At 35.2% G+C, this 16,591-nt stretch overlaps 1 protein-coding gene across 2 annotated transcripts; it reads right to left on the reverse strand.

The window, feature by feature from the left end:
• Positions 1-3,368: 3,368 nt before the first annotated feature.
• LOC120629748 (monocarboxylate transporter 10) lies at positions 3,369-16,151 on the reverse strand. 2 transcript variants are annotated; one of them, XM_039898768.1, is made up of 3 exons: positions 15,536-16,151; positions 5,994-7,085; positions 3,369-4,413 (listed from the first exon to the last, which is right to left on the reverse strand). In XM_039898768.1, exons 1-2 carry the CDS (start codon positions 15,810-15,812, stop codon positions 6,010-6,012), a joined length of 1,353 nt encoding a protein of 450 aa, XP_039754702.1. In that variant the 5' UTR covers positions 15,813-16,151; the 3' UTR covers positions 3,369-4,413; positions 5,994-6,009. The 2 variants fall into 2 exon arrangements, with proteins under 2 accessions (XP_039754702.1, XP_039754703.1); XM_039898769.1 differs by having other exon boundaries at positions 3,369-4,427.
• Between the last annotated feature and the right edge of the window lie 440 nt (positions 16,152-16,591).

Genomic DNA, 16,591 nt, shown 5'->3' on the forward strand with positions numbered 1-16,591 from the left:
GAGCAGTCTTATAATCATTAACAATTTCTTTAAACAGATAGATTAGACAGAGTTAATATTAATGTAAGTATTTCTACGCTAGCAAAGGGGTACGCACATAGAGAATTTGCTATAACAAAGTCCTTAAATCTTATTAACTAACATAGTCGTGTTAGATAATAGGGTTTAGTGACATTCAGTTGAAATGTTATACATAATAAAAGACAAGACGTGCGTTTATTACAGATATAGACAGACGCCTCTTTTTTTTTTCGTGACACCAAGGTAAAATAGATAGGTGCATTATTTGATAACTACAAGAAGTATAGGTACCAATTATCTATTAAATCTCATACTTTACACAGTAAATATAAATTTCATTTATTTGTAAATAATATTTAGTAGCTAGGTAATTACTAATATAAAAATAATATTATTAAGTTACTGAGTTATTAACTAAATAACACGTACATACACCTATAAATAACAATCGATAGAAACATTTAAGCAAGGTATTTATGCGAAAAACAAATCTACATGCCTAGAAACAAACTTTACTTTTAATTTAACAGTTTTGTCTAGTCATATCACATTTTGCTGACCATGCTTTATTAATTTACGTCGTAAATTCACAACAACATTACGTCAATGTATGGTACGAAATATTATTGAAATATCGTTACCTCGTTATTTCTAAAATATTATCTATTATTATGTTATACCTACTTACATCGCGTTTAGAAAGTCCCGCGATTCTTTAATTTTGATATGTATTTGAAAAGTATAACGATATACTATGGGTATGTGGGTATCCTTATGAAGAGTAACCTCGCAATCATAGACGTTTCCGAGTATCGCAACACAGAAACGTCATATAAAAATAGACCAAATCTCATTAGTTTTAAAGTTGCCAATTATGTAATACTGTTTTTTTTTATATTACAAAAGCGAATGCTGTAGTTTCGAAGAATTTGAGCTTTAAAACTAAGTCGAATTCTATTTAACTCAGACTTTATAGAACATCAGTAGTCGCAACTGGCGTTCGATTAAGAACCTACAAATCTTTTACTCTCTACCACTACTGTTCCACTTAAGGTTCTTGTGTCTTATCAGTAAAATATATTAAAATAAATGAAGTAAAGTTTGAATCTAAAAACGAAATGCGTCAAAACGATATGTACTTATGATACAAACAAGCCTTTGGTCTTATGTTCACTTTTTCTTATGTCCGAGATAAAACTAAGCACGCTTTGAAGATGTTCACATAAGCCTTAGACATCGGAGCGACAGTGGGTGGGTAGGTTTAAAAAACATAAAAAAAAACAAAAAACTAAATTTTATTAAATAAAAAAACAAACTCCTGTAAATCTACCTGCAATACTTGTAACTACAGGGAATTTAAGGATGTTGCAATCGGAGACATGATATTATTTTACTCTATGTCTCCGGCAGAGATACCATTTAGTACTTACTTAATATAATAGTTATCTCCTCTATATAAAGTTTTAATAAATATAAGGTTAGCAGACTTTAGCGAAGTTCTGACTCTTTTGAATTTTTATAAATAAAATATATTACAGTAAAAAAAGATAACTTAAAGTAAAATACCTACTTAAAGTAAAATTTGCAATAGCAATTATATTTACGACTAACTCAAAAAAAATCATAGTTTTAAAACTTATTTAAAATTGTATATTATTCATAGCTTAGGAGCTACTTTACTTAGTAACTCAAATTGAAATAATATAGTTTTAGGAACTGTAAAAGGTAACGTATGCAATACCAGATTTGTATAAAGGTATACAAATCTGGTAAGGCTGACTTAACTTATAGGTACTTAACACTTAAATGCAAAATATATTCTTTCATAAATAACAGAAATAATATTTTAGTATATATTAATATAAACAAAATGCATATTAGAAATATGTATTGCATACTTGAGCTAGGGGTGACAGCATCGCAAGGCCAGGATAAGTATTAGTATAACTGTCCTTGCCTTGTGATGCACTTAACATACGGTGGACATGGAATGTATGAGAAACTGGCCAAAGGCGGATATATGCCATTCGTCTACTATCCAGCCCATATAAAAATAGCCATTGAATTATTTAGGCTAGATAGATCAAACATGAATCTGGACCATCTTCTAAGACATATAATTCCTGCCCCTGATTTTGTTAAAAAGCTAGTAATTCTGCTGCATCGTTCGAACCCCGTATGTCCAGGGCCCATGACACGGCAAGAAAGCTCTTAGGTCAGAAAAAAGATTTCAAAACAATTTTCCAATTACATAGGAATGTGTGCTGTTAAATTACTAATGTAGGGCCCGTTTCACAATCGCCCAATAAACTTTAACTGATGGATAAATTTGATATCTTGAAATATTTTCATTACAAAAAACATCCACTCGTCAAATGTATCCATCAGTTAAAGCTTAACCGGATATTGGAAAACCATAGTAATCATTTAACTTAGTTCTTATGACAACACTCTTATACCTATGTAATTTGTATAAATGGCAGACTATGCAGTAAAATTGCCACCTCTATAAAGCGAGTGCCAAACCGCCGTTCTCTTAGCGGCGTTCAAGTTTGCGTCCCCCGAACGACCGATCACATGGCTTCGCTCGCTTCTTGTTATTGGTACGCTGGACGCAATCTTCGACGCAGCCAACGACGCAGATTTGGCCTTGCGTCAAACACGGTTAAAATGACGCAACATGGTCCCTTAATATTAATTTCGTCCGTATAAACTGTTCAAAGCATTTTACGTCATGTCCCGGACTCAGCATGTTAATGCCTTTTTTTTATATTTCAGCATACCATACAGAATGGAAACAACAGTGTCATTATTTTATTATATTAACAAATATATTTATACTGGTAGTGGTTAGTTGGATAAGGCAAGATAGTAATATAAATAAATAACTGTTCGATACAATACAGTTTTACATGAGTTTCACTCCGATACCTACTGGAGCGCCGTGTCAAAATATTTCCGAACCATTCTGAGGTGTAGGAGCGAAAAGTGGTTAAGCTTAATTTTCATTTTCAATATAAATCTTATATCAGTATAATGTAAGAGATATTAAGAACATAATCGCCTACGTATTTTCATCGTTTCCACCCTGTAAATTATATTGAAACAATTGGATCAAATCATAATAAGGGGGCATTAAACTGTTGATAACAAACAGTATGAGTTGGTTTTTCTTAATGTCATTAAAAGTACAATTTATCAGTTGATACATATCGTTAAGTTACTTAATTAACAAACATTATTTATATAAAGATAAACTCTTTGGTTACCTATAGTGTACTGATAGGTACTTCAAATATAATTTAAATACTTAACATATAATTTTTAAAAATATATAATTCTTGTTACATAATAAATTTTATATCGTCTTATCTACAATTTTAATATTTATGGGATTTATATTAAATAGAGGGCTGATTTGGCGTATTAATGTGCTTTTACAAAGTATTCTTATTTTGTACTAAATAATCATTTTATACAAAAGAAAACGAACGTTTTTATGGTTCTATAATAAAATAGATATTTTAGTTTCTGCTGCCATTCGGCAAGAAACGACCAGCGTTAGTAATTAGGGCCGGCAGCGTTTAGCGTGTTGCTGTGTTTAGTGTTGTCTAATATCCCGCCTGTTTAATGCATTATGATTTATGACTTCCGGGCAAAGTAGTTTTTATTTTAGTTGTACCTCCTTCCCTCTCCATTTTTCCCAATGACTAGGGTCACTGGAAGAGACCTCTTATAGAGATAAATGTTTCTTGGTCACTTCTTATGATGAAAATAAATAAATAGTTGCTCTATCGATTTGGTATTTAGGTTCAATTGATATATATAATATTTTTTTTACTGTATAACCAAACTTCGAATGAGATCTTTAAGATATAAAGAATAAAAAGTCTCAATAATGTTTAAGAAAAATGCTAATAAATAATTGTATTTTACAATATAAAGGATTCCATCAACTATAAAAAACCTAGAAATGAATTGCCCTGAATTTATAGAAACTAATAGCTTGGGCAAAAACGCCATAAAGGTACTAAGATAAAGGACGTCACAAGTTTACAGAATTATTACGTAAATGTGTGGCCACACACACTCGATATAAGGAGCTTCCGCAAATACGCACTTAGGTAATAAAATACAGTTTAGCTCCAAGTACAATAGCAAACAATGCCGAATCAGCCCTCATTATATCTTTAATGTCAACTGTTAAGGCACTTATTGTTATCTATTCGTAAAATGTGTTAAAACGTCTTTTTATATTACATCTACATTCACTATTTCTACGTACTTCGTATGCGGCTAGTAGAGATTCATGGGGTCTCATCTTCGCTAATTGTTTACACGAGAATTAATCACAAGAATTAATCTCAGTTTACAGCGAGTCAACCAGATTACCTGAAAAATAAAGCCTTTTTTGAAATTAAAAATATTAAAAGGAGGTGACAGGCATGGTACAGGCTACCATCAATATTATCGACAGATTGGTCAGTGGAGTTCAACACTACTAAAACGCAGGCGTGTCTGCTTTCAGATCATCTTTATGATGGTTCCGCGAAGTACCAGTTGGCCGCTTTAGATGCTGTGGATCGCCGAGCCAGGAGACTTATTGGCGAGGACTTTTGGCTAAACTACAAAGACTCGATTATTGTCGTAAGGTAGATCTCGTTTCCTCTTCACCATTTTACAATCGCGCCTCAAAACACCAGTCGGATATTCATCCCTATGTTGTCAATATCCCAAAAACTCGCTTAAAACGATTTACAATTATTTTCTTATACTATTGGGCTGGGGTTTGGAACGCGCTGTCGTGTTCCGTGTTTCATGATTTCTCACTGGGTATCTATTAAACAAGACTAAATATCCATCTTTTAGGCAAGCGCGTCCGTAGATATGGTCTACCATATCCATCAGATGAGATTGTGGTTAAGCGCTCGGCTACTACCGATAAAAAAGGTCAATATTCTGCATATTGACAAAAATATTGCCCGTGTGCTTGCTCATTGAAGAATTGAAGTATTGTTAGAAAATTTTGACTGTGTATGGGCAGCCTAACTCGCACTTGGTTGGTTCTTTAATCGGGCTGGCAGTTTCTGGGATTAGCGCGATTAACATTCGGACAAACTGTATAGCTTTCTTATATAGTAGTACTACTATACTAGATACATATGTATATGTTAGTTTGTGTTCCCCGTGTTTTATGACTTCCAACCCGCTATGGTTTAAGTCACAACGAAATGTTATACCCATTACCCACCTACCTGCCATACACATAGACGTAAACATCTCTACTAAACGGCGCTCTTGCACGATATTATAACTTTACATTTCCTGAAACATGTGTCAGAAACTTTATCTAGGTTCCTTATACGATTTGACTTCAATCGATCGAACGATCTTGACAGTAAATTTTGATTTTTAGAAGGATTCATATTCAATAGGTACCTAATAAAGACGATAGAAAACAAATTTATTATAAAATATATTTATTTTTTAAATTAAATTCGACTTAAAATGCGTTATCGTGGCTTGATTTAAGTAAATAAAAATAAATAATCACGCGGTTCACAAAGTCAGCGCACTCGGACGAAGCAGTTCGTAAGCGTTTTTATTCTCACTTGCTTTGCATTATTTCACTATTTCATTGCCTTCTTTTGGCAATGTTTGGTAAATTTCTACTTATTGATAAAATTATTTTTTAAACAGGTTCAACGGATTTTTAGTTTGTCCATTACACACAAAAACATAAATCGTCTTTATCGTTGTACTATATTGATAGTAATTGTCATGTTAATCATAACACGTGAAAAAACATTCAAAGATTACGCTAGCGCGTGCGTATTTCGTTGATAAGAATGTTTAATGTTATCTTGCAAAGATACCATATGTTTAATTTATTTTTTTTATATTTTACGATGTAGTTATCTTTGCTTCATTCATTCAAGTATCAAATTAAAAATATAAAAAAACAAACTTACTATCATCATCACTTTGTCACTCGACACTTAGTCTTCTTATTTTTTTAAACCTCGTTGAGAACATCAATGTTGCGCCAACGATAGGGGAGACTCCAGCCAACATAAATGGTAATGTATAAGACCCATTTTCTTTGAAGATTAGAGCCGCTATTGGCGGACCCAGTGATAACGGGAAAGCGGCCAATCCTAACATACAACCTATACTCTGTGCAGCATAAGCACTGCCGCAAAACTGAATGGCGATCGGGCCAATTAATGCTATAAATGCACCATCGAATATGCCCATACCTAAAGATACACAGACCAATAGAGGAAAAGATCTAACAAATGGCAATAAAATTGTGAGAGTCCCAATTATGTAAAAAGATATCTGTTGTAACATAATCCTGTTAATTCCCTTCTTGTCAGCCAAGAAACCGAAAAATAACCTTCCTATACCGGAAGTTATCGCTATACACTGCAGTGGCAAGTTTTCTTGCACGCCTTTAAAATTAATGTCAATAAATTTCTTAATGTGCACGTAAGGTACGAAATAACCAAACAGAGCTATGGGCATAGATAAGGCCCAAAATTTGTAGCTTCTATTCCTCCATATTTTATCATCGATTATGCTTTTTAGGATAGTTTCAAAGCCCTGTTTCCTAATAGGTTTCTCTGTAACTTCGACAGATACAGGTTTGAATAGTAAGCCGCAAAGAGGGACGCCGGCAGTCAAAATGGCTAGTACTCTGAACAATCCGGGTAACCCATAATTTTGTATCATATGTTCCATCAACGGTGGCATTATAACCGTAAAAATTGAACTACCGATCGTAACAATACCATTGACTAATCCTAAATACTTTTTGAAATAGTGCCCAAGGATGGCTAAAGAGGGAGTGTAGGCGAGAGACGCACCTACACCGTACATGATGCCATAAGTAAAACAAAGGCCATCTACATTATCGACTATAAAGGAGGATATTAATAAGCCGACAACAGCAATGGAGCCTCCCAGTACAGCAGTACACCGCATTCCCATCAGGCTTGTTAGCACGCCCGATATCGGTGACAGGAGGAATGTCGTTCCCATCGTCAAAGCGCCCACCAATGCTGAAAATAAAACACCTTCGTCAGTACAACATTGGAATTTGTTACAAAAATGTAATGAAGCGTTCAATTAAAATGACAAAACACTTCTTTGTCCGCGTTTAGTGCGGTATTTATCAAATCCAGTGGGAACAGTTTGTTGTGATAAAAATTAGCCTGTGTTACTTCCCATCTTTTCAACTCTATACCAATAAACAAGCCAATTGGTTGCTTAATTAGGGCGTGAAAAAATACAGTTTAGAATTTATAGTATTAGTATTTATATTTGGGACTCTCCAAAAGTATAAGATTCTCGATGAGGTGTGTTTTATTTAAATCGACTCGTGGTAATCGTTAAGGGATGCTCTGTGATAGGTCGCTAACTTTAATTCAATAATGAATAATCAAGATCCAAAAAACCATATTATTTTCAAATACTGACATATCAACACAACTGTAAAAAAATTGTACACGTATTTCGAGTTGGGTGATTGTACTTAAACTATTTCACGCCCAAAACTGGACTTCAATTCTGGTAGAAACAATTTTTTATGAAAAACCACTGTTTTTCAAGTTAGCGCTATTATGTGATATTTTTCACATAAAAAAAGTTTCAGGTTAAGTACAGGAGTTAGGAATTTTACCTTTGATTAGAGAGATCTAGAACTAGAGAGAATTAGACATAGAAAATTTTAACCCATGCTGTATGGTGACAGCAGATCGGAATATAGTTGGCATCATCCCTCTCGCCGCGGATGTCGTTGGAGGCGACTAAAGGAATACACCGTTTCTGTCTGAGTACTACGATCTATTGCAATTATAGAATCGTTAAAGCCCGCCAACCCACATTGAAGCAGCATGGTAGGTCTAAGTAAGAGGAGGAGTCTGTAGCCAGCAGTGGGATGATAAAAGGCAGAGGATATGTAGGTAGCTATTAACATAAGTAAAAGTACATTTACTGTGTACTAATAGCCGTAAATACAATTTATCGCACACGACGCTACACTATCAAGTAGGACGATAAATAATTGCCGGGTTAACATGAGTACAATGTACATGTCTATTTACTAGTACCATGTCTTGTTTTATTACAACAATTATATCTCTATACTCAATATTATCATAAATAGTTGGTCAAGTGCGAATCAGAACAAGCTTAGGGTAGGAATCAGTCGTCACGTCAATAAAGCAAACGTCATACCAATAAACTATACAGGAATTATTAAAAAACTAGCTGCGCATCGCAATGTTCCCCACGGTGAATAAATAGTTTGTTTGCCCTGTAAAGACGTGAAGAAGGGACGATATTTGGTGTAAAACTACGAATTTCCCTTCGGCATTTGATGTCATCACGTCAAAGGGCCAAAAATAGCCTATGTTACTCTCCGTCCTTTCAATTAACGCGATACCAAAAATCAAGTCGAGTTTAAGGAACTCAGATGTTAAGGAAGGACAAACAAACAAATAAACAAACACACTTTCGCATGCATATTTATAAACCAATGATGTTAGAAAGGTAGCGGTGGCAACTTAGTGGTTAGGACTTCGACTTCACTTTCGGGGTCCGAGTTCGTATGACAGCACGCATCTCTAACTTTTATAAGTTGTTGCCCGCGGCTACTAACGCGGTTTTTTAGTTTATCATGAATCTTACGGGAACTGTACATTTTCCCGAGATAAAAAGCAGCCTGTGTTAATGCAGGGTATAATCAAACAAACTTCCATCCATCCAAACTTTCGCATCTATAATATTAGTAGGATGTGCGTTTTTAAGCAATAAAAATATCACTTGCTTCAACGGTTCTCGAAGGCGTGGTGGACTACCGCCTAAAACCTTCTCATTGTGGGCGCAGACACGGACCGGTATTTGGTTGATGACGATGCTGATGATGATGCAAAACAAGCAGGCGCTATTTAGCGGAATTCCATATACAATAAACATTCAGCTTATTCCGTGAAAATCTGGAGAATCAGTACGGTGTAATTAGCAATCTTTATACTCCACCCAATAGATCTTCCGCGATGTACTCTCTAAACTCTTTCGAGAGTCAATTTTTCGCGAATTATAGCTAATTTAACTTAACGTACCTATTTGAAATTAAAATAAAACTGATTTCTAACAATCTGCTATTCGGGGAATATAACCAGTGACTACTATTCTTGCAGGTTTGCGGACATGCCTAACTGTAATTGTTTCCTATTTAGAATTCGACCATTAAACCATTACTCATCTAGCGTATTAAGAGTTAAGAGAACACGTACTATGATAACGTACGTTCTTGCTTCTGTCAATACATAACAAGAGATAAAAGACGGTTTTTATCAATCTATATATATATACTACAAATAATAAAGCTGCATGTGTAGGAGACAAAAATTATATCCATTGACAAACCTGTTATTATCGATACCTATAATAAAGCTGTAACGGCTCAAAATCTGTACATTTTAGATATTTTAAATTTTTTTTTGGAGGGCACTCTATAGCCGATACTGAAACCATATTTTTTTCATTTGTGTCTGTCTATCTGTATCTGGGCCGTACATAACGCTGAAATTACTGAATGAATTTGGATAAAAACTTTGCACGATTTGAGTTTATACTACGAGTTAGGAAATAGGATACTTTTTATGCCGAAATTCAGCTCAGTTCTTTTGGGAGAGGGGATGAAAGTATTTGTCGATTTATCACAATAACTCTGTCAGATGTTAACCGATTCAAATAATTATTTTTTTGCTCAACTTCGATTTGATGGATATGATTAGAGATAGAGGACAGAACTCCTCATCGGACAGCAAGCAAACTGGTAGCAGCTAAAGGTGGTACTAAACAATACGCAAATACGTAAATTTATACGTAAAGAGTTGCTATATTTATGAGGACTTCAGTACTTGGACTGAATAAATATGTTAGAAATTCTCTTGGTTAGCCTTAAGCATAAGAACCAACAAACAATGCGAGTTCGATTCATTCTTTAACGACTACTATTTATTCTATATCTATAATGAGGTGGGAGGTGCAAGATGGGGGTAAGAAAGGTGTAAAAGGAGACACATTTGGCTATTTTTTCACTCAACAATTAAGTATTCATTGTAAAGTCAACATCTCCTAAGGATGCTCCGGTTTCGGAGCAATACGTGCGTAGAGGGTACATTGCATTGGGTAGGCTGTTTGTCGTGGAGTATAAGGATTGAAGATATTATAAATAACACTACAGATTCTCCTGCTTTTCGCGGACTATAGCAAATTAAGCTGAATTTTCATAATTACTTTTCTTTATAAGTGATACGAGCTAAGACTGATGTTGGTAATTAACGGTTGGCAATGTTAACATGATATATGGTTTCAAATAATGGGTGATTTAAAGCTACCAGAGCAAGAATAGATATATTAGCCACCCATACTTCAGTATTTTATTAAAATATATGTGCCTAATATCATAGGTTTGTATATTTGGCACTACCAGTAGGATTGAAAAAACTTTACGTTTAGTATCTGATTTATTTATGAAGGTTTAGTCTATGTAGCAGTACGCTGCGTACCGCAATTAACGCGGGCAAAGCCGCATGGCACATTTAGTGTATAATATTCAAGTTATATTTGATTCTCAGATATATCAGCCAGCGTTTTTGATATTGCGCCGGTGAGTATTTCGATAAGTAATTAAGTAAACACGGGTGCCTTGTAATGCACGTCACTCTACTGAGAGACTTGGACGATGCAAAGGTACTTCACTGCGTCTTCACCACTACTCGATAAGTTAGTACGTACAAGAATGAGTATCGTCGCTCGCGCAGTCTGGACACTACTTATGCTTCAGTCTAAATAATCTAATGAATGCAATCAACGGGCTATCATCAACTTGTCGCGGTATTTTGACGCCACTTACAGACATCAAAAATGGCACGTGCGCCTTATTGACTGGCGCCAGTTGAACAAGTGACCGTAGCAATTCTTTATTAGTTAAGTAAAAAATTTATTCCCACGGGTTTCAATCGAAAGAGCCTGTTAAAATAACGTTTATGTACTTATAACAACTAAGAATAATATATACCATACTCTAGTTTGCTCGTAGATCATGCCGTGTGATGACGGCAGCTATGGCCATTTGATTTTAAAAAATAAATACGTTCGTACGTAGGTAACAAATAAATAAGCAAACAAATAAGACAAACTTTCGTTATTAGTGTAGATGAATTAAACTCAATGCCTTTGGGATCTAGTGGTAGGTCGGTGGAAATAAATAATAATAATAACAATAAAGACTTCCAACACGCATTTTTAGAAACTTCAAATCTTAGTCGCTAGGATTATTTTAATTTGTATTAGTGTTACCACAATATTCCTGATGGACAAAATATTATATTTTTGTAACACGTTGATTGATTTCAAAACAGGGTATCGCTATTTGATACCTAATGTATCGAATGAGTGTCGCTAACATATCTTATTTCTAACTTACTCTACATACTTAATATAACTCAGTCTACTTAGTATGCTGTGATTAGGCGGACAAAATTAGCAAAAGTCCATAGAATTTAGAAATCCCTACCAAAGACTTAACTACTACAACCCGTAGAGGGGTCTGAGAATGGTCGATATAAAGATGAAAATTAGGCTGATAAAGACAACAAAAATGCTTCTTGAAGACTGGCGCTTCTTGCATGTGAATATAGCATAGCATAGCATATTATTTATGAGCTAAGCAAACACGTGATTTTAAAAGGGTTACCAACTAATAAGCCTGTTTTAATTATACTCATTTCATACTTGCATAACCATGCCACCTCCGGACTCCACAATTTAGAATATGCATATGAGTTTAACGAAATTAACCTGTTGTTTCGCCAATGTTTACGTACAGCCGTTTGTTTAAGCGTTACTTATAATTATCTATATACGTATCTACTAAAATATAAAAACATTCACTAGGACTCCAGTGGTTGCGTGCCCCTGTGTTTAGGTGTTGTAAAACAAATACACCGTTTTAGTGTTTCTTTTCTCAACCGCTCCAGTATCTGCCCCATTTATACCGTAACACCTAGAGAAAATAGTTGTATAGCTTTTTGTGACAGAGCTTGTCCGGGGAAGAACTACCGCCATACTTATTCCTGCGGCTAAGCAGCATTGTTGAAATGCTGTGTTCCAGTCTGAAGGGCGTGACACCTTTTCCCCTAAATAGTCCACAGACCACTGCTGAATAATTCTGATCTTTTCCGCCATTTCCACAGAAAATCGGTTTGAGATGCTTGCGGCTACTAAGCGAAGGGCATGCATTCGAGGATCCACCCTTCGCTGATGCTAGTAGCTCGGCGCACATGCTGCTGCGTAAGAGTTGGGCCACTGCGCTCTCACTACTAGATATCGCCGGCGCAGCAGGGCGCACTCGCGGGTTGGAGCATCAAGCAGGGCCATCGAACGCTCCACCACTGATATACCATATAGACTGACTGACGGAAGGGGCTAACTCATGCCCTCAAATGGTCTGATTAGCTCAGAGGTTTCGCACCGAAAGGACTAGTCATACTTTCATCAACTATGATCGAGGACGAGTCCTAAATAGTCATCTATCTTTCCGTAAGTCAGAGAACAGTTTCTCACTTTCAAAGGGAACGGAATTTGGTTTTTTGAGTCGGAACCGCAAGCCTGCTCTTACCGGTACGGCCATAATGTTAGCGGGTTTTCTCCGAGGCTGCTTGGGAACAGTTACCACCAGTAACTCATGATACAACCACTATCTAAGCAACATAAAAACAACCTCATTGGTTTTGTGGTTAGCATGTTTAACCACGCATAACGAGAGGTTCTGATTACCTAATTGGCATACATACCACTTCTCTTACACGGGGGTATAAAAGTAGAGAGCCGCAACGCTGCTCAAATCAAGGTTGCTGGGCTTCGAATATTATTATTACATTTTAGCAATAACAACTGGGACTGAAGGCTTAACGTGCTCTTCACTCAAAAACTCTTGGTCGAACCAAGGAATCGAACCCAGGAGAATAGCAAGCCGTAGCTGAACACTTAAACCACAACACGAACGAGGCAATTGTCGTCAACTATTAAAATTCCTTGAAATTCGTTACAAACCACTACCTACATGTAATCTGAAAGTATATTGCATCATTTTAATACCTACTATGGTAGGTACATAGTATACTAAGATTGCATCATAATCAAAATTGAAAGTAGCTATAACCAAATATTGTTCTACGAACATCAATAAAATGCCTAGGTTAGTAAATGCAAGTGTATGTAGGTACTGCATGAACTGTAATTGATATTTTTAGCTGTAAGTATCAATTCCATAAGATTCATAGCTGGATACCCCAAAAGTCGATAGGCACATGAAGAGTTTGTGTAACACACGCAGACATGTCAAACGTCTTGTACGTTTAATGCCTAGGTTTGTAAATGCTAGTGTATGTAGGTACTGGATGAATTGTAATTGATAGTTTTAGCTGTACGGATCAATTCCATAAAACTCATAGCTGGATACTACGTCGATAGGCACATGAAGAGTTGTGTAACACAAGCAGACATATCAAAGGTACAAGTTTCAGTTTTAGTGGCTTCCCCGAACGAGCGCTATCATAAAAAGCTCTACGACTATTTCATTTATTAGTGTACACATTTTTTGACGGCTCTGACAGGGCATCATGTTAATCACATAGATTTAAGGTAACTTAAGTTTATATCTATCTGTTAATGTACATGTAAATGAAGTGAAACATTTTCTCCACCGGGAAAGGACAAAATGTTTATCTTCTATCACAGTTTTATCCACTCACCAAGCATGGCCGGCGAAATTTAAATAATATCCACATAATAGACGTGTAATATCAAACGAGTGTAAACCTCTCCTTTTTACCTGTTGCTATACTTTGGCAGGTGGACAGGTAATTTTTATCCCTTGTCGGTTTATAAAATTTGTCTCCTGCCGTGCAGATGAAGTTAAAGGTAAAATGGGTACGATAACACTTTCGAGAATTGTTCCGATTTGACTTAAATGCACTAATATAATTTCCACACACTTGTTTTGAAAGATGAATATGCTACCACTTTGCGTTCAATTACTAATCATTGACTAAATTACTCGCAGTACGAGATTTTCACGTCAAAGTATTTTTTATTACCTAGCGCTTGACGACAATCCTGCCTGCTGGAAAACAATGATGAGGTCTTATTGTCGCAACGGGTGTTTGCCTAGAAAATAGGTACCTAGTCAGTCATGACTTGAAGGCGCTAAAGATATTCGTTGCAGGAAACGGATGCCGGGATACCGGGAGGGCGCTACACACCTTAGCGATACGTATCAGAAATGTGGGTATAAAAAAACGTTCTTCATTTGTTGATACCACGGCTAACGTTCGTTTGTCCATTTGTTTAAGCGTTGCAAACTTTGTACTTATTTTCTATAAAAACGTTCTGCCAAAATACTAGGTGATGAGTTGTGGACAAATCTGAGCTTTAAAACAAGAGATTAGTCCCACTTTACTATGTCGTTCCAGCGTTTCCATAATCGAAATCGACTGTATAAATGCGAGCCAACTAATGTCGTACTAAGGGGCTGTAAAGTGTGCTCGAGTTTAAGATTCAAAAGGTAAATAATTAAAAAATACCTATTAGACCTCCTGTTATGATAACATTATAAGACTTATCTGAATTCAATCAAATTAAAATGCTACTTACCTGTTAGGTAAATTTAATTAATCTAAATTTATAACTTGCCTGCTGGACATTTCTATATTGTTTAAAAATGCTTTTTTAACATTTTTATATTGTAGCCTTTTCTCTTCTTTTCTTGCCCTGTAGTTTTCGAAACTTAGCCAATTGCCATATTGACCGTGTGGGTGTAGCTACCTACTAGTCTTAATTTAGGTAGATTTAGGAATATGTATTTAAATGCAGACTTGTAGGTGGTTCCACCAAATACTAACAAAAGGCAAGCTACGGTTGATTTTAATAACGTAATCCTGAACTAGGGCTGGCACAATTGTCACAACATTCTGTGAACATTTTCTCTTTTCCTTGCCTTATGAACATGAAGACGGACTTGTTTTTATGGTTTTGGCATTAGATATCATGACCAACCATGTGATGAGAACCCTCTAGGTTGTTGCTGGTGGTATAAAGGCAAACTTTGGTTGAAAGTTACAAGGTCATAAATCCCCTTTAAATATTCAATGAACACAGTAAAATAAGACTAAAAATATCATGTCACATTCGTTGTCTTCATTTATGATGGTGTTGTTACAAATCCCATGGGATATTTGGATAAAAAGTGGCCTATGTTACTCTCCTCATTCTCAACCAAACTCTACCAAAAATCAAGTTGATTGGTAGCTAAGTTAGGGAGTAACAGAAGGACAAGCAAACAAACAAACACTTTCACATTTATAATATTAGTGAAAAGTCCCAGTCTATTAGTAAAATAATTAAATGTATATATAATATTTAATAAATAACTCACCAGCTTTGACACTTTCAGAGTTTGATACTTTTTCGTCAGCTATGTTCTTTTCGAGAACTTTATAAATAACACTGTATGAATTTATGATACCGAAAACTAGTCCATTAGTTAAAAATGAACCTAATATTATCATGTAAGCTCTGAAGCCTCCGTCAGGAGGTTCTTTACAAGTTCTAGATGATTCATCTCCTTGGATAACTTGTCCATTGACTTCTCTTGAAACATTTGCGTTAGTTTTTGTCAGTAAATCTTTACTTTCCATTGGCAATGAACCCATCGTCGAAATGAATGAGCGCAACAATAAATTAATTTCTTTTTCTGTTAGAACATAGGCACATGGCACTCCGATGGATGCATGTAATTTAATACAATCACGAAAAATATAAACTCATATTTATAAACACATACAATGTACTTCAGAAATTAAACTGCATATTTTTATGTTTAAGTACTTATAAATTTTATCTTATGAATATGTTCTTGCTCAAACTTCATGAAAGTTTGGTTTAAATTATTACGACACGAGTTTTAGAGTTTTAAATTAGGACATAATTATGTACAAACTGCGTTACATACCCGTAGGTACGAAACTTGTAAAATGAAAATCTTTTTTCCATTTGCGTTTGACACTGACTTTAGGTTTTGACAGTTTACCAGCGTGCATTTGACGTTTTAGGACCATGTGTTCACTACCATAGACATAATTTAAACTAAACCCGCACAATAATAAAATGTAATAAAATAAAAATTCAGCTTCCATAATTCGTTACTGTTAGCAAAACTCAAAAAGTACTTAATACAACGTACAAAATTTAAAACGACGTTGTCTTTCTTCTAAAAAGTTTTTGTATATACTTTTATCCATAAGTTCTAATGGGTACGAGAATAATATCAGAGTCAGACTGAGCCTTAGCGAAGCGTTGCATTATACGTGAAATGATTATTCATCATATAAAAAAAACGTAGATAAAATTGTAAAGCAATTTTAATGATTTTGTGTATGTAAACAGTAAAAGATTTATTTTGTACAGTTAGTAGCATATACAATTTGATTTT

The sequence above is a fragment of the Pararge aegeria genome, chromosome 15 (assembly GCF_905163445.1).
Source record: "Pararge aegeria chromosome 15, ilParAegt1.1, whole genome shotgun sequence".
Lineage (NCBI taxonomy): Eukaryota > Metazoa > Arthropoda > Insecta > Lepidoptera > Nymphalidae > Pararge > Pararge aegeria.

What these genes read in the sequence shown, in the direction of transcription:
- LOC120629748 (XM_039898768.1), bottom strand. Translation starts at nt 15,812, where the DNA reads ATGGGTTCATTGCCAATGGAAAGTAAAGATTTACTGACAAAAACTAAC. An exon ending in CTCTGAAAGTGTCAAAGCTG is followed by an intron (nt 7,086 to 15,535) that starts GTGAGTTATTTA and finishes TTTTATTTTCAG; the next exon opens with CATTGGTGGGCGCTTTGACG.